Source organism: Heteronotia binoei, chromosome 1 (genome assembly GCF_032191835.1).
Source record: "Heteronotia binoei isolate CCM8104 ecotype False Entrance Well chromosome 1, APGP_CSIRO_Hbin_v1, whole genome shotgun sequence".
Taxonomy (NCBI): Eukaryota; Metazoa; Chordata; class Lepidosauria; order Squamata; family Gekkonidae; genus Heteronotia; species Heteronotia binoei.
The window spans coordinates 110,548,871-110,568,277 of record NC_083223.1 but is presented as its reverse complement, the minus strand read 5'-3'; the positions used below and the strand labels follow the sequence as shown (position 1 = coordinate 110,568,277).

At 40.1% G+C, this 19,407-nt stretch overlaps 1 protein-coding gene across 1 annotated transcript; it reads left to right on the top strand.

The window, feature by feature from the left end:
- Positions 1–597: 597 nt before the first annotated feature.
- On the top strand, positions 598–19,044 carry LOC132586585 (triadin-like). Its single transcript, XM_060258683.1, has 6 exons — positions 598–673; positions 1,510–1,548; positions 1,682–1,726; positions 3,143–3,187; positions 7,190–7,219; positions 18,405–19,044. The coding sequence occupies exons 1-6, from the start codon at positions 613–615 to the stop codon at positions 18,533–18,535; spliced, it is 351 nt and encodes a 116-aa protein (XP_060114666.1). The 5' UTR covers positions 598–612; the 3' UTR covers positions 18,536–19,044.
- Positions 19,045–19,407: the final 363 nt, after the last annotated feature.

Genomic DNA, 19,407 nt, shown 5'->3' with positions numbered 1-19,407 from the left:
GGGATTTCTTCTCTTTGCTTGTAAAATAATTTATACCTTCTTGCATATGAAGTTTTTATGGGCACCATAAGCTGCATCTGTCAAAAGACTCTATATGTTGAACTGTAATATTTTAAAGTATGACTTTCAGATGTGCTGTTTTTATGCATGAACCTAACCAAAATGCATGCTGTATTCCAAAGTGCTATATCCTGCACAAGTGATGTGTTGTAAATTTGCCATATATAATGTATTGCCGTTATTGCAGTTTACTGTTTATTTTCTTTCTATTTTCCTTTAATGTTTTCTACAAGACTAAAATAATTTCTGTATATAAATTACAAAATTAAACATGTTATTATCATTAATAATTAATGATAATGTCTTACAAAAATATCAATAGTTCCAATTGAACGCACTGATTAGAATATCTATCCCAACATTTGAAAAAACTGATTGCCGTTTTCATAAAACACCCTCATTTTATTAATCTTTTCCCCTATTTCCCTAAACTAAACAAGACTGTAACAAAAAATTGTATACAGCAAGTCTGGGATTCTTTTTAGCCATTCTCTGAAGTCCTTTCAGTTCTTAGTCAACTTCATTTTATCTGCTGTAATTACATTGTAAACCATGACTTTAACTTTCTGTTCCTCTTTTTCTGAAGAACCATCAGCTGAAATTATAGTAGCAGGTATATATATATTTGTTCTGAAATATCTTTTTCTGAAATAGTAACAAATCTAGTTCACCACAAAACTGAAGAATAACAAATCTAGATCCTGAGCTCATATTCTTGAAGCCACCTTGAGTAAATTTAGAGAAAGACAGGCTAAAGATAATTCAGAATAAAATAAAGCAAATAAAATGGCATATCCATTAACCTCTATGAAAACTTAGTAAATTTAAGCCAGGAAGGGATTTAGTTGAAATTGTCAATAATTCTGTTCCTGCCATAACCCTTATTTGGAGTTAAAATCTGACCGTGATCCACTTCCAAGGGAATATGCACTGATTCAGGTTGTGAGTGCCTATGAAAGAGATAGAATGATCTAGGTTGGCGTGATCAGTGGCAGCTTGCTCACATCTGAGCAGATAGCTTGTGTGCTAGAAGACATTGAACGAATCTGTGGTATAGCATAGGATCATATAGAGGGAAGAAATGAACAATTCTAAGGCACACTGCCAGATAGCTGCTGCTGTTCTCAGCAGGGAATATTGGAATGGCACTGATGCCTCCAGCACTCCACCTTAGCTGATTTCAATCTGTCTCCTTGTGTGAAGTCACAGCTGATTGACTCTATTCTTGGAGGTTGAAAAGGAGATGCTGAAAAAGGACAAACGTGTATCAACATATTTTGAATAATGTTTTATAGAGGTCCGTACTGTGGCATGTAAGTAACTATGCTGTGTCAGGGCATATACACCCTTGCTATTGACAACAGTGTAAGACATCTGTAAATATGTCTGAAGCTGTAAATCTCTAAGCCTGCTAAAATTCAGTCATGATGCCTTGGATATCTTTTTTAGACAAGAAGAAATCAGTCAAGCCTGTGAAGGAAAAACAAGGTAAGGGCTAGATAGCTTGTCTTGAAAACCACGTGAATGTGTTAATTTCACTAACACATTTTAATGTAGCATTACTTAACTGACTTTCACATTCTTATAACCTGCTGTGTTTTCATCTTCTTAACCTATATAGGAAAAACAGTACAGAAGACACACTTGAAAGAGGAAAAGGCCAAAGGTAAGTGAAGAAAAGATGTAAAATTTTGCAAGCATATATATCATGGGTCTTAGGAATCATAAGGATCTCTGTATAGTGTATGCAAGAATAGTAAAGACCTGAGTTCATATATTCCTCTGAACTGTTTGGATTTCCTACTTTTCTACATCTTCCACAAATCATCAAGCTTGGTATGACAATCTCTTTCAGTTTCTATGCTTATCATACTCAAAGGACAGATTTCATCTGCATCATCTTCTCCATCCTAGTGGAGATGTCAATATCAGACACATCATGCCCTATATTTTTTCTTACAGTGTGTGCATCATCAAGTATTAAATGTATGTATTCCAACTGGGCAGCTTACTAAGGACATTGTAGCCCAATCTGTATAGCCAACTACCTGTAGAATTCCTGAACACGTTGCTGGAGAAAGTAATGGGAAGGACTAATGTAAAAAAAAAAACAAAAAAACAGCTCTCTCCAGACAAGACTTTGTTGTTGTGCAATAGCAAAGTTGTTTGTGGGCTGAGGAGTCTGCCTGTCCTGGAAGGGGTTGCGCTTTCCCTGAAGGAACAGGTTTGTAGCTTAGGGATGCTGCTGGAACCAGATCTGTAGTTGGAAGTTCATTTTCTCTATGGTACATAAAAACTGTCTGCAAATGGTCCAAAATGAGGCAGCAAGATTATTGCTGAGGACCAGACAGAGGGCTCATATCATCACCTCATATCTGCATTGGCTGCTCATATGATTCTGGCTACAGTTCAGAATCTTGGTTCTTACCTTTAAAGCCCTAGATGAGTGGTGCCCAGGGTGCCCAAAGGACTGCCTTCTCCCAAATTGACCAGCCTGCTAGGTGAGATCCTAAGCCCTCCTTCCAAAGCTCCTGAGCTGTGTTGGATGAGCTCCCATAAAAATCAGCCCAAAAGGCATATCCAAGATTTGAATGAAAATCTAAAGAAAATTGTATTGCATGCCTGTATGACAAGATTGTCTCTTGTTGGCAATGAAGATTTTGACATTAAAATTGTGAAAATTTGGTTCAGATCTAATTTAAACAGAAAAGTGCTCATAAACACCAATATATGCCTGAGCCTATTAGATAATTTCTCATGAAATATGGATCCTCTTATATGCAACCAGATTTTCACGTGAAAATCCCTTTTCATTACATCTATTTTTGCTCTAGCACAAGAAGTACTGACCAGTCTTTAAATTCTACTGATTCCGTGGAATTTAAGTTAAATTGAATTTAATAGTAACCTTGTTTTCCTTTTGATTTTAAAAGATCTTTAAAAAAAAAAAATATTATGTTTGAGCTTGTACACTGAATATAATATCTGCTTAACTGGATAAAACTTCAGTGGTACAAATGTGCTTGTCATGTTAAATTTGACCTTTGAATCCAAAGTTAATTAGATGTTGTTTTCTTAACAGTTCCAGCAGTAAAAGAAACCCATCAACATCACAATGTGACAACAGGTAACTACTAGTTCCTTTTATTTCAGTGGCACTTGATCAAACTAGCTTTTTCTGGATTGGCATCATTATGTACCTATAATATCTTGCTATGATAGACATCTTTATTTGGCATAGGGATATATGATGCTGCCTTGCTGTAGCTAAGTAGGTCTGTACTTGATCAGATCCAGATGGCAGACCTCCTGGAAAATGTATTACTGTGATACAGGTATATTAGCGCAGGTGTATTACTACTTATTTATGGCTTGCTAATTAAGTAATCAATTTGATTTCTAGACTGCCCTCCCCAAATAGGGCTCAGTGTGGGTCACAACGTTCAATAAATACACTATATAATTCCAATCATACAGTAATACAAAAACAGATTAAAATTTTTAAATGACAACAATCAAACTGTTCCAGATTTAACTCCAAGTGTTTGTCTCCTGCCCCTTGGAGGGGTGGACAGATGAAGGATAAAGGAAGTCAGACCTGATGTCAACTATTGCTGTCCTTAACTATAGACCTGGCAGAGCATCATTTTCTTATTATATGGATCCTCTAATATGCAACAATGTTAGCAACTTTGGGTCCCCATCAAGGAAAAAAGCAGTCTGCATATATATATTCTAAAACATAAAAGGATAAATTGTCAGTTGGTGCTCTTTAGTGACCACAAGCCTGAAATCATGTGCACATTCCAATACTTTTCATAGCTTTTTATGAAAATGGAACTAAATACAGGTTTCCCACAAGTATTGGTCTTGAAACAGCATACTGGTCCTTTTTTTCAGTTTGCAGTAGGAGCTAACCTAGTGGTTAGAGTTTCATACTAATACATGGGAACACCCACGTTCAAATCCCACTTGGCCATGGAAGTTTGCTGGATAATTTTGGGCCAGTCATATATTCACAGCTTAGCCTACCTCACAGGATAAAATGGAGGAGAAGAGAACAATGCAAGCAACTTTGGGTTCCCATCAAAGAAAAAAGCAGGGTAAAAGTGAAGTAAATAAATAAATACAGAGATGCTATATCTTACCTCCCTTAATAAAAGTCATATAATAGTCTGATGAAATACATGGAATTTGAGAATGTGCACATTGGCCTTGCAGTCTAGTTCAGAAACCCATTTCCAGTGCTGAAACACTGGCACATGCATGACATTTCTCCACTTAGAACTACTTCTGTAGCCATGAGGCAGTTGTTTGGTTAGTACTGAATAATAATTATACAACAGGGGACCCCCAAGAACATATAGGGCTTCTCGTTTTCTTCTGCAGCCCCTATCCTGCTATTTCCTTATTCCCTTCCTTGTCAGTCATCATAGCCTCTTCCCTTTTCCTGTTTTCTTATCTTCTCCACATCCACCAGTAAACCTACCTATCTGCTCCCCTATCTTCAGCTTTCCTTCCTTCCCTCTTCTGGCAGCCTCTCCCTAGAAAAAGTCTGATGAAGTCATGTAGTGGCCACTGCTGGCCACGCCCAGCTGTCTGGTGGCCACTGGCAAGTCCTTCACTTTCAGGGGACACGACAGGGGGAGGAGAGCAGACCCTTTCAAAGGTTGTTTTGTCCAAGTCCCCCCTGTGCTCCCCCATTGTTTCCTTTATAGAAATCAGGCTTGGAATGCTAAGCAATATTGTTGATTGCAGAGCAACCTTCAAAATGGCCACTGAAAGCTAGGTCTTCTTTCTTCTGCCTTTCATTGAAATCTGCCTCCGTTCCTGAGGACCAGAAGGTAGCAAATGTCACCCCCCATCTTTAAAAAGGGTTCCAGAGGAGATCCGGGAATTCATGGGTTCTGTAAGGGAAGATCTTGTCTCACTAACCTGTTAGAGTTCTTTAAGGAGGTGAACAAACATGTGGACAAAGGGGACCCAATAGATGTTATTTACCTTGACTTCCAGCAAGCTTTTGATAAACTTTTTGATAAAGTTCCTCATCAAAGGCTCCTTAGTAAGCTCGAGAGTCATGGAGTAAAAGGACAGGTCCTCTTGTGGATCAAAAACTGGCTAATTAATAGGAAACAGAGAGTGAGTATAAATGGGCAATCTTCGCAGTGGAAGATGGGAAGCAGTGGGGTGCCGCAGGGCTCAGTACTGGGTCCCATCCTCTTTAACTTGTTCATTAATGATTTGGAGTTGAGAGTAAGCAGTGAAAGTGGCTAAGTTAGCAGATGACACTAAATTGTTCAGGTGGTGAAAACCAGAGGAGATTGCAAGGCACTCCAAAGGGATCTGTTGAGGCTAGGGGAGTGGGCATCAACGTGGCAGATGAGGTTCAATGTGGCCAAGTGCAAAGTAATGCACATTGGGGCCAAAAATCCTAGCTACAAATACAAATTGATTAGGTGTGAACTGGCAGAGACTGACCAAGAGAGAGATCTTGGAATCATGGTAGATAACTCACTGAAAATGTCAAGACAGTGTGCGATTGCAATAAAAAAGGCCAACGCCATGCTGGGAATTATTAGGAAGGGAATTGAAAACAAATTAGTCAGTATCATAATGCCCCTGTATAAATCGATGGTGCGGTCTCATTTGGAATACTGTGTATAATTCTGGTCACCGCTCCTCAAAAAGGATATTATAGCATTGGAAAAAGTCCAGAAAAGGGCAACCAGAATGATTAAAGGTTTGGAACACCTTCCCTATGAAGAAAGGTTAAAACACTTGGAGAAATGTTGACTGCGGAGTGACATGATAGAGGTTTACAAGATTATGCATGGGATGGAGAAAGCAGAGAAAGAAGTACTTTTTTCCCCTTTCTCATAATACAAGAACTCATGGGCATTCAATGAAATTGCTGAGCAGTTGCGTTAGAATGGATAAAAGGAAGTATTTCTTCACCCAAAGGGTGATTAACATGTGGAATTCACTGCCGCAGGAGGTGGCGGCGGCGGCTACAAGCATAGCCTGCTTCAAGAGGGGATTGGATAAAAATACGGAGCAGAAGTCCATCAGTAGCTATTAGCCACAGTGTATTGTTGGAACTGTCTGGGGCAGTGATGCTCTGTATTCTTAGTGCTTGGTGGCAGGGGGGGCAAAGTGGAAGGGCTTCTAGCCCCAATTGTGAACCTCCTAATGGCAGTTGGGTTTTGTTTGGTTTTTTGGGCCACTGTGTGACACAGTATTGGACTTGATGGGCCATTGGTCTGATCCAACATGGCTTCTCTTATGTTCTTTTCTCAGTGCATTTTTAAAGATTTTTTTTACAAACTTGGGATTTTCTTCCAGTGTGCAGAGAAATATCCCTCCAGTAGCTCCACTTTGCTGATCTATGAATCCAAACTTTATGGCCTGGTTAATATGACATTTTTTTTTCTTTTGATATGTTTTAAAATGCCAAATACAACCAATCAGGGTTGCCAGATCTGTGTGGGAAAATACCTGAATACTTTGGGGATGGACAGGGAGAGGGTGGGGTTTGGGGAGAGGAGGAGCCTCAGCATGGTATAATACCATGGAGTCCACCCTTCAAAGCAGCTATTCTCTTCACGGGAGCTGAAGATCAGTTGTAAAAATGGGAGATTCACAGGCCCCACCTGGAGGCGGGCTATCCTACAACCAATCATAACCCAACTTTACGTTATGTTGCAAGGATCTTCTTTTTTAAAAAAAAATCTCTATTCAAAATCAGAATGTAATTTCAGAAAATTTGCAATAGAGTTGTAGATTGCAAAAATGAGAGCATTATATTTGCTATTCACTCTAATAAGAAAAGTCAGACCTCAGGGGAAAGATTAGTGATTGGGTAGCAAGAAAATGTCCATGTTATGAGCATGGCAGGCTATCCTTCTGCTTGAAACAGGTAGGGTCTCCCCCATAATAAACTTTTACCCTTTGCATACAGGATTGTTTCTTAGATGCTTGCATTTGTTAAAAAGAGATGTTCTAATTACATTATAAAAGTTGTTCCAGGGCTTTCAAGTGAATTAACTGTGTTAATAGCAAAGAGATTGACTGTTACTATTAAGCTGCCTTTCATGAGAACCCTCTGACTTGTGGGTTTCTTTCCTTCCAGACAAGATTTCAAAAGCTGCAAAGTCAACAGGTAAGTTTTGCTTAGGGCTTTAAAGACATTTTACCTCCTCAGGTGACATACTGGGGTTGTCAGTATTGTAGAAAACATAAGTTTGTGATTTTAAAAATGTTATCTGTACTGGCACACTAAAATTGATTCCTCACTGGCCATTGCTCCGCCCCTGGGCTTCTGCTTGAGCTGGCTCAAACAATCAATTCCCCACCAGTTGCTGCATGGGTGGTCCCATTCCCCTTGTAGCTAAGTAGATCTCCAAAGAACCAGATCTAGTCGCTGTGAGGGGAATGGGAGGTAGTTGTGGATCAAAAGGTTCCTGCGCAGCAACTGATAGGGAATCTATCACTTGGGCCAGCTCAAGCAGAAGCCCAGGGGTGGAGCAACTGCTGGTGAGGAATCAGTTAAAAAAACCCGAGTCATTGGCACCCTGAAAACTTTTTTATTTCCCTGTAGGGAAATGTTAACTAAAACTTAGTAAACCTGATGCTGCTATTTGGTGACAGACAAAAGGTAAACTGCTGCCAAAGGGGAACCGAAAGACGAGATCTAGAATATAGCAATTGAGAGATACCCAGTGATGAAATTTGTATTGTTTTAAATGGATGGGAATTGCATTCCCAGAGAAATGACGAGTGCATCCACATGTGTCATTGGATGCACAGCTAAATGGTTCTGAACACTGTCATCTAATTACAAGACCTGGTCTTGCAAGACAACTCTTGCAATGGCCATAGCATTCCTTTTTGTATTTTCCTGTCTGTTCACAACACAAGAAAACAATTCCACACCTCAACTTAAGCAGAGAAAAACAATGAACAGGAAAAATGACAAGACACTGGCGTGGAAATCAGGTGGGTCACTGTGAAATTGAATTTTTTAGACCTTTATATTCACACTTAAGCACAGTACCATGCAGACTTTTTTTCTGGGGGAATGCAGAGTTCTAAAACCTCTTTGTGAAAACAAAATTCTCACAAAATGTTTAAAAGTTCATAAGGGGCATCTGTGTGTTTCTCCTTCATTTCGGTCTTGAGAGTTTTTTTCCAGAAAAATAAACCCAGGTGCCATGAGAATTACTTCATAATTATCTGATTCTGTATCACCCTAAAAACCTGTGAATGGAAGAACCATGTATGTGAGTCTAATGACACGATGCTTTCCTCTACAAGCATCACCCATCGGAGGGGAAGGCAGTGCTCACTGTAGTACAGATATGTTCTGTTCAGCTTATTACTTTGGCCTTCTGGTAGACTGTGCCAACTTAAGTAAAGCAGTGCTCATTTGGGAACATTTCACTTGTGGGATACCTTTCTTTGCAAACCATTTAATTAATCTGCCACAAAACAAATGAAACACAAATCCCCAATGCACTACAAGGGTCTTTATGGGAATTTACTAGCATCACCTGGGTTTATTTTTCTGGAAAAAAACTCTCAAGACCGAAATGAAGGAGAAACACACAGATGCCCCTTATGAACTTTTAAACATTTTGTGAGAATTTTGGTTTATACAATTTGAGGCAATATGTGGTGGTGGCTTTAATGCTGCTTTGTGTGTGACTTCTTTAGGTGCTTACTGAAGATGACCCTTTGATCAAATGTGAGAACAGTTCAAGAGTAAGGAGGAATATCCTCCTGTTCTGAAAGGCGTTTCATCACATAGGCAGAACATCTTTATATAACCACAAACTTCAGGAGTTTTGTGTAAATATTTATTTTGGGGGCAGGGGCTTTAGCAAAATACCTCCCAGCAAATATATTTGGCGAAATACCTTCCAGCAGTATATCATATAATACTATACTTCAATTACAAGCCATTGGTTTCTGTTAGAGATGCATATTTGTTTAGTATAGCCTAGATTTCCTTTATTGTGCAAGGACGATAAGGAGGCTTTCTCAGAAGAGGTGACCTTTGCTATTTCTAGCATAGATGTTAAAAGTGCCATTTAATGTTGGCAGGTGAATTGACTCGGAACAAGTTTGATCTTTCTTTGTGATGAACATGAGCTAATGTTCCCGTCCCCCAGCATTTTATCTCAAGCACTAATAGAAACAACATTGCTATGTAGGTCTGTGAAATAAGAAAAGCAAATGTTCAGTGTAACATTTCTAAAATCAGAATCTCTTTGGACTTATTTGTTACCCAGCATACAAATCTGATGTTCTGCTGTCTTCTGCTCTCAGCATGTAGCACTTTGAAATCTAAATTTAGAGATTATCCCACCAAATTGCGATGATTTAGACACATATTTCAGATCAAAGCACTAAAACCCCCTAAAATAACAACTGTTATCAAGATAATCCATCAAAATCCCAATAAGATTCCAAATCACAGCAAAACTTTTTCAGCAACAGGAATATAACCTCAAAACTGATCCATAAAGGAGGCTGGGGGGAAGGGGCCTATAGAAATGCTTGAGGGTTATCTCTAGAAGAGGTGCTTCATATTAGGTAAGCAACCAGTGTGAATTATTGATGTGCATTTGGTATAGCCGAGCCAAAAAAAAAAAAGCAGAAATATACCTTCTTTGTATTTTTTGGCTATTTTTTCCAGCAGAATATACATATAGGATCATTTTGGCTACCTGGTATAGCTGATCCCAAATAACCCCCAAAATATTTGGAACTGTTCAGGAACTCTAGATAGTTGCATTTAAAGGGTTCGCAGTCCCTTTAAATACCTTTGGAGTAGATTAGCAGGATTTGCAGAAGGTGTTTAAAGGGACCACAAGCCCTTTAAATACCTTTGGAGTGTTCTGCTGGACTCCCCCCCCCCCATCCGCTTGGATTTGTTGAGCTGTCATTGCCACAGTGGCACTGGGTTTTGCTGGGCACTCTGTTCATAGCAAAACACACCACACACACACTCTTCAGTTTCTACTGCAGAGGTTCTCTGATTTGCCCTTGGGGATTTTTTTTTTTTTTTTGGGGGGGGGGTTGCAGGTTTTTTCCCTGTTGGAAAAAAATGGAAGATGGGACACCTTCGTTGGGGCCCCATAGAATTGGACCCCCTGGTCCAATCTGTTTTAAACTGTGGAGTTGTTCTGAGGAGATTCACCAGCAGCTACACTGCAGATTTGTTTCTCTGCCTCAAAAACCTGCCTCCTTTAGAACCCCAGATACCCCTGGATAGATTCCCCATTGACTGTAATGGTTTCCACAGAGCCAGAAAAATTCAGGATTCCCCAAAAATCCCAAATCCAAATACCATACTGGCATTGAAATTTGAAGGACAGAGAATGCTGGTGTGAGGAACCTGGTCAGAGGCTTTTCTCGGGAGGCAACCACTTTAAATTTCTCCCCGGTCACCTTCCCTCCGTCCCTCAGTAACACTCCCAGAAATCCTGTCAGAACTCTTAATAATTGGCACCAGACTGTTTTAAAGGCAAAAACCACAAAATATTTATAAGGAAGAGGGATGAAATAATATTGATTATGACTGTTCAATATGCAGGAGGCAAATCAGTTGGCAGCGGGTTGGCAGAATGAAAAAATTACAGAGAGTGGAGACTAATCAGGCTGAGGTAAAATATAACACAACTTTGGCAGACGATCTTTAAAAATAAACAATAACCAGGCAGGTTTCAGAGTCCCACTAGACTCTACTTCACACAGGCTGTCTATGCCTTCTGGGCACTCAGAATGCTGTTGCTTCAGATGTTTTACCCTAACTTAGGCAGTGCCAAATCATATAAATAACAAATTCAGTCACTCTTACACACACACACAGAACTCCTGACTGGTGTCAGTATTCTCCCTCACAAACCCTTTCACACTAGCTATCTTCCAGGACTCGCACCCCTCAATTCTGATGCGTCTCAGCCCCACAGCTAGTCCTCTGGTCTGAGTCTTGGGTAACCCTTCTGACCACCAGACTCCAGTTCTCCCCTCTGTGTGTATTTGTGTGATCTAGTTTGTACTTGGAGAATTGCCTGATGCTCTGGCAAAATCTCCCTCAGAGAGTTTCAAACCGCTTGAAAACTCCCTCTTCCAGACGGAGTCCACTCAGCTCTGTCTCCCACAAGGAGTCCAGCCACTCTGGCCTCTCTCAGCCCCTCATCCAGTTGGTTTTACAACTGCCCGGCCTAAGCCCACTGTCTTCACTTCAGACTGGTATACTGAAGACTTAACTCGAAGACACCCTGGCTCAGACTAAAAATCCTGAGGTGATTTTCTGCTGAGCAAACCTCCAAAGGATACTTTTCTGTTGCTTGGGCAACGTTCTAGCCAATCGCTGCAAGCCTGTTTCTCAGCTACTCAGGCTAAGGACCTGAGTCCGTCACAGCTGGTATTTTTTCAGATCCAATATACCTGAATTAAAAAATAAATAAATAAATTGTGCACATCCCTAGTGTGAACATCTTTTAATACCTGTCAATTTGAGGTGGGAAAATAGTCAACTGATGTTTGCTGTCAGAGTTTGAAGTACCAAATGGTCCTACTAAATGCCCTTAAGCAAAACCCTCACATTTTCCCTATGCACCTCACTATGAAAATAATAAACTGTCTTATACATTCCCGCTAATTGAGTGCCTTTTAACTATAAATGTCAGGAACTGGACATAAGATCTTTTGCATACAAAACATGCACTGTGCCATTGTTTAAAAATTGTTCAGAGGAAAATAAGCAGAAAAAAGCCAGTAAAATTTGTTCATACCTGCTGAGTGTAGTGGTTGTCCTGTACCTTACCTTGTTGAGGAACAGGACGATGAGGACCCATTGGGTCTGCCTCATTTCCAGAGAAGCCAGGATAGAGGAACTGCAAAGGCAAACAGTTGGCAGCAACCTAATGTGACACAGATTACTCTTAAATGACAATGTAATGTAGAAATCACTTTGAATTACACAGCTGTCACTTTTTCTTCAGCTAGGATTTGTGACCATTTTACACATTAAACATACCTTACTATATTTTTATGATGGGTATTACCTTACAGTGTCAAAACTTAACCTTCAGTTACTTACTAGGTAGAAATAAAAAATGAGATACCTTTAGCTCACTAGGTGCTTGCTTGAATCAAAAATTGTTTCAGAAATATTCATTATGAGTGACAAACAATCACTTAACTAAAGCACCATAAGTATTCAGCATAGAAGAGAATAGGCTTGCTTGATGGGTATCTGTGAAAGAGCTGGATCCTCTTATTCCAAAACAGACAGCAGCATATCTACCAACAGTCCATGTCCCTCCTCTCTCTCTGGCAATTCTGTGAAGATCTTTCCAGAAGTCTTTCTCTCCTGCATATTTTAGTGTTAGTCAGAAAACCATATATTTCACAGAGCCAACTGTATATTAGTTCTTGGCATCATCATCATCTGCAGGTTCTTATATCCCATTGCTTCCAGCTAAACTGGAAAATGTTGGGGCTCAGGAAATTTGCTGTTGATGCTTTTAGGGCTAAAAACAAGTACTGTGTGTATTTGGAATGACCCTGTGTTGTTTTAACCAGAGTGAAATTGCCCACTAGATTCAAGTCCAGCAGCACTTTAGAGACCAGCAAGATTTCCAGTCTCTAAAGAAAAAGGAGCTCGGAACTTTTTAAATGAAAATGATGACACCAGGAAATTCAGCAAACCTGGTATACCTAGTGCTATGCTATATCAATATAATGCTATTCAATTGCTGGTTTTTTAAAAAAAGAACACCTATGGCGGCAGAGTAAATGACTGCCGTGACAGCCAATCTCATAGGAATCCAGGAGCCTTCCAGTTCACTTACCTTTTTTCACCTGAAGGTACAGGCTCTGTTGCCTCCAAAGTCAGCAGCAGGGAGAAACCTCCAGCAAGGAGAATGACAGCATGGGAAGTCTGGGGGCCAGTTTGATCCTTTTCTTTTAAAAAATGTAAAATTTAAAATTGATGGTCTCCCTAATCATCAGCTATTAGTTGATGTGTCTCTTGGCAAATAACAGCTGCTTCCTTGCTGCCTCCCTCTCCACTCTTGCACCTTCCTAAAACCTCAAAACATTCCTGAAATTCCAGGAGATACATTTTTTGTTACTTCAAGAATTTTAGGGGGGCTTTGTGCCATTGTGGGTGTCCCTGAGCCAACACAAATATCTAATATCAGGTGTAGTTTTGGCTTGGGTATAGACCTCAGAGTTTTCCTGAACATTCAGAGAAATACTGAACTCTGCCCCTTTTTAAAAAGTTTGAAACTGGAATGTGTAAAAAGAAAATAATTTCTAAATCTGATTTTTAAAATTTGATTTTTTTTATAAACTTAATTATTTTTGCAGCTTCCAAAGACAAATATCAGATTTGCAAAAAAACCTGAAACATTCATATTTATTGCTTATATAAATTAGAGATCAGGTTCCAGTATTCTTCAGCTGTGGCACCTTTTTGTCAGTTTGGTGTAGTGATTAAGAGTGGCAGACTGTAATTTGGAGAACTGGGTTTTATTCCCCACTCCTCCTTGGGTCACCAGTCACAGTTCTTTCAAAATTGTTCTCTCAAGAGTGGTTCCTGAAGAGGTCTCTCAGATCCACCTGCCTCACAGATTATAAAGCACTCTGAGTGAAGAGTAGGGAATAAATCCAATATCCTCCTCCTTCTCTTTTCTTCTTCTTCTAGATAAAAATGTTGATCATAGCATTCAGCATCAAAATTTTGTTTTGATTTAAAAAATAGTTAATAGAGAAAGCTGGCAGCATGATAGTTAAAATATCCACACAGACACCTGAAAGACTGGGCTAATATAATTTCCTCAATTCACTAGAAAATGTTGCCAAATTTGGCTCCTTTTGACTTTATGTTATTTATGTTATTTTATTTATTTTATATCCTGTGAGCATTTATAAATCATTTATAGCCTGTGAGCAGGCTCAGGGCGGCTCACAGCATAAAATCTCAACAGACAGTTAAAATTAATAAGTATTAAAATTACACATTCAACAATAAAACAAAATATTCAATAGTTAAAACAGTTAAGAACAGAATATTAGTTTGGTGCTGTTTCTGTGGTGACGGCATTTCTTCCACTTCCCTGAATACAGACGCCGTGGCAGTTAAACGCCAGCCGGAAGAGGACAGTTTTGCAGGACCTGCAGAACTGCACAAGGTTCTGCAAGGCCCTCACTTCCTCTGGCAGTTGATTCTACCAGCAGGGGGCTGCAATTGAGAAGGCCCTGTCTCTGGTGGTTTTTAATTTGGCCTCCTTCGGGCCGGGGATTACTAGTAGATTTTGTGATCCCGATCTGAGTAGCCTCTGGGGAACATGTGGGGAGAGACGGTCCCTAAGGTAGGCAGGTCCTAGGCCATATAGGGCTTTAAAGGTAATAACCAGCACCTTGTAACGAATCTGGTATACTATTGGCAGCCAGTGCTTATCCCGCAGTCCCAGCTGAATGTGCTTCCACCTGGGAAGCCCCAATAACAGCCTGGCGGCCGCGTTCTACACTAACTGCAACTTCCGGGTTCGGCACAAGGGCAGCCCCATGTAGAGGGCATTACAATAGTCAAGCCTTGAGGTGACTGTTGCATAGATCACTGTTGCCAGGTCGCTGCGCTCTAGGAAGGGGACCAACTGCCTTGCCTGCCTAAGATGGAAAAAAGTGGATTTAGCAGTGGCTGCTATCTGAACCTCCATTGTCAAGGCAGGCTCCAGTAGTACCCCCAAGCTCTTTGATAGTGCACTATCTAAAATTATTTTCTGGTTTAGAAAATAATAACAATCACTTTTTTTTCATGCTGTTCACACCTTCCTATGAAAGTAACATACATCTGTTCCCCTTCATTCCCCAGAGTTCTTTCATATTCCTGGATAAGTTCAGTCTCTTACTGTATCTTCTCCCTGTTCTTGGTCCACATTGTCCTATCACTGCAGTGGCCTTCTCCATATAGCACATGACGAGTTCCAAAAAGAACATCTGTTAGAGACAGTTTTCATTTCACTGTTGTCAGTCCAGCTGCCTCCTAGCCTTGACCTTACACCTTTGGATACCTACCTATGTCATCACAAACAGAGACAGATCTTCCTACACAAATCATTTAATTTTATTAAAACATGCTGAATAAAAAAAATTATCTAACCTTCAACAAGCTAGGATCCAGACTTACCTGGGTCTCATTTGCACCGCCACTGAGACAGTGGAGGGGGGGGCAGCCATTGCTGCTTCAATGTAGGGTGGAGTGGAAGGGGCCGGCCAGGAACCTAGTGCAGGAAACACCTAGCCCCTTTCAGACCTATTGGGTCTCTTTGGGGAAGGGCAGAAGGGGGCTCCAGCAATTACTTAGGGCACCATGTCACTGCTGCCCTCCCTCTTTGGCCACCTGATCACTTGCTGAATAAAAAAAAAATCTAACCTTCAACAAACCACACTATTAAAATGGAGAATTATTTTGTTTTTTTCATAACAACCCATCTGTATTTTAACTTCTGCAAAGTTTTTTTACTATGAAAGATATCTGCTAGGTGACATGTTTGTAACACTCCAGCATAACTCTTGAGGGAAGAACATAGAGATTTCTCTAATGGGCAAATAATAGGTTTGGTATTCAGTTCAAGATGTATGGGTTAGGGTTTTGTTTTATTTTTTTAACCAGGCAGCTGGAACTACTTTGAGACATCAAATATAAAGACCAACATCAAAAATTTATGCAAGGATAAATTGCTTCCCATAAGAGCACAAGCATTTACATTATTTCCTAAAAGCTCAGGCTGGCTTCTAATTACATTTTTACTCTGGGCCAAACTACACATGACAGCATCCCTGGGTCTGACTTATGGACACCTCCATCATGTTAAACCTTAATGAGGCAATTTTTAAATATCTCAAGGGTCCAGTTCTGATTGGGCTTATAGCACAGTGGGGCAAATCCTCTTGCTTCCTCCAAATTGCCTTTGAAGTCCTGTAATAACTGTGAGGGGTGAGGTTTGCAGCCATTCTGGCACATTAAAAAGTGCATTGGGACAAAAACACTTCATCCTTCTATGCTTTTAAATCACCTCAGATTTTAGAATGGTGAGGGTGGCCTTGGATCAAGCCTGAGGACACTTCCTTGTCTACTTTGCCCCTCAGATATCTCATCATTCCCTGGCCACTGTGTATATTTTATGGGGCAAGTGACAATTGACACATGCATACAACATATTGTGTGTAATTTTGTACATGATATAGCTACATTCGACCAACACTTTTGAGCATCAATGCTCCCTTTGTCAGAGCTGATGGAGGAAACATTGACTCTCTTGAAACCAACATGGCTGCTTACTGAAACTGTACTTGATACAGTTACCCAAGTAAGAATCATTGCACAGAATCATGTGCACAGCCTGTGGATTTCAGGAAAAAATATCAAAGTTCTTGGCAATTTGGTTATAGGGCATCATGAAAAGGTCTTGCTTTTAATAAGAGTCAGCAATAGTGGCATGAGCTCTTGTACAGATATTTAGGAACTCACTGGTCTATGGCCCTTATTTCAGTAAAGAGGCATGTATGAAAGCCCTTCAATTGGAAAACAGACTTTAAATCTTGGCTTATGTTACACAAGAGCCTGGAAGTAAATATTTTGCATTAAAAACACAATAACAATGGGGCATTTCTGGGTCAAACCTCACTCTGTCATTGATATGCTAGCTTTCTACTTGCAGAGTGTTTTCAAATGGAGAATATTTTTGGAGTAGAGCATGTGCTGTGCTATTCCCCAGCAATCTGAAGTAGCATACTACCTGAAGAGTTGTACCATATGATTCTATTGTTTATGAAAACTTCATGTAGATGGGCTTTAAGTAACATAGTTTGGGATTAAGAGTCTGGGTTCAGGTAGCCAGCTCCAGGTTGACTCAGTCTTCCATCCTTCTGAGGTCGGTAAAATGAGTACCCAGCTTGCTGGGGGGGGGAGTGTAGATGACTGGGGAAGACAATGGCAAACCACCCCATAAAAAGTCTGCTGTGAAAACGTGATGTGACGTCACCTGAGTCAGAAACAACTGGTGCTTGCACAGGGGACTGACTACCTAGAATATAATGAGGGGCATTGACTGGTGCTTGCACAGGGGACTGACTACCTAGAATATAATGAGGCCAACGCCATGCTGGGAATTATTAGGAAGGGAATTGAAAACAAATCAGCCAGTATCATAATGCCCCTGTATAAATCGATGGTGCGGTCTCATTTGGAGTACTGTGTGCAGTTCTGGTCGCCGCACCTCAAAAAGGATATTATAGCATTGGAGAAAGTCCAGAGAAGGGCAACTAGAATGATTAAAGGGCTGGAGCACTTTCCCTATGAAGAAAGGTTGAAACGCTTGGGACTCTTTAGCTTGGAGAAACGTTGACTGCGGGGTGACATGATAGAGGTTTACAAGATAATGCATGGGATGGAGAAAGTAGAGAAAGAAGTACTTTTCTCCCTTTCTCACAATACAAGAACTCATGGGCATTCGATGAAATTGCTGAGCAGACAGGTTAAAACGGATAAAAGGAAGTACTTCTTCACCCAAAGGGTGATTAACATGTGGAATTCACTGCCACAGGAGGTGGTGGTGGCCACAAGTATAGCCACCTTCAAGAAGGGTTTAGATAAAAATATGGAGCACAGGTCCATCAGTGGCTATTAGCCACAGTGTGTGTGTATATATAAATTTTTTTGCCACTGTGTGACACAGAGTGTTGGACTTGATGGGCCGTTGGCCTGATCCAACATGGCTTCTCTTATGTTCTTATGTTCTTATGACCTAATACAGAGAGTACTACTGTGAATGGTATTAATCTTGCTATAAATTTAGATGGAGACAATTTACACTTTGGCAAACTGTGGCTGCTTACCTAAGTAGAGATGGACATGAACCGGCTGATGGCCATTTCATGAAGCAATGTTCGCAAACCGAAGGACCACCATGAACTTCCACAAATTTTGATGCAGTTATTGGAGGTTCATGAAGAGCAGAAAGCCACAGGGAGCAGAAAGCAGGGTTTAAATGGCTCAGCTGTTTTGAGACCCCTGGTTTCTGTCCCCTACAAAAAGCTGTGGGGAGCAGAAAGGAGGGGTTTAAACTTTAAATGGCTCACAAACTGTTTCAATTTGTGAACCTGCATATCCACGAATCAAACCACCAAAATGCAGTTTGTGGCTATCCCTAATCCTAGAATCCATTTTCTAATTAGAATTGTTCCTTTCATTTTTCCTCAGATCAGTGATATAGTAATGCAATATTGGCTACAAGGTTTGATCACTCTTTTTCTTTCTTTTCCAGCTTCTGTCCGCTACTATCAGTGTGTCTTTCTAAATGGATACAATGGATATACATCAAAATATCCTGTTACTGCAGCTCAAGAATCCAAAGGGAAAGGAGGACAGTCAAAGACAAGAACACTGAAACAATAGACACACACCGTGTGAAGTTTCAACAGTTTTGCACTTTATGCCTTCTATGGAGGGCCATATGAAATCCATTGTCACATGTGATCATGGAAGTATAATCCAGCAGGTCACATCGACTTGGAGATGTTTTCTGCTCTTGATCAGAGCAGAAGTGCAGTAAAAGAGGGGCAGATGTATGAGCATTTGAGGGATTATCCAAGTACCCCTTTCCTGGAGGAAAGGATGCGGTGCTGAAATAGTACTTGACAGAAAGTAATGTTTGTGTGTATATGCTTGTATTTATGTGTGGTTCTTTCTTCTTATGGTGTTTCTGGTTTGTCTTCTCAAGCCTTGTGGGAACAAAAGAATTTTCTATGTAATTGTCTTTTGGACAAATGACCCACTTGAAACAAGAATCAGAAAGAATCATTTGTGCCATGGTTTGCTATCTGTTAGGATTCCACTAAATCATGGATTAATACTATAATATTTCACTGAGTAACACACCTGTCTTAGAGGTATATTTACTTTTTTCATTACAATGATTATCTTGAGGGCAAAATAAAAGTCTTCATTTTTTTTTTAATTTCCAAAAACAAGATGAGAGACATCAGGATCTGAAGCTAATGCTAGAATGGGTAAAGAAACAGAATAAAGCATAAAATTTAGAGACTCTAAGGAGTAGACTCGGTGTTTACGATCATCCATAAGAGTTTTTGCCAAACTGTCAGCAGCTATGTTCAGTATTAGCATGTCATGTGTTAAATGGGTAGAGTTAGATAACTACTGGTGCTGAAGAAGCCAATGTGGAACTATATCACTGTTGGTAAAACAGAAATAAGTAAATACATATTCTTGTTTAAATGTCTGGTTGACACAGTATTGGTCCAATAAGA

Bases quoted from the DNA above. Each gene is read 5' to 3' on its own strand.
- LOC132586585 (XM_060258683.1), top strand. From the start codon at position 613: ATGACTTTAACTTTCTGTTCCTCTTTTTCTGAAGAACCATCAGCTGAA. The intron at 1,727-3,142 runs GTAAGTGAAGAA...TTTTCTTAACAG, and splicing joins GAAAGAGGAAAAGGCCAAAG to TTCCAGCAGTAAAAGAAACC. The intron at 3,188-7,189 runs GTAACTACTAGT...CTTTCCTTCCAG, and splicing joins ACATCACAATGTGACAACAG to ACAAGATTTCAAAAGCTGCA.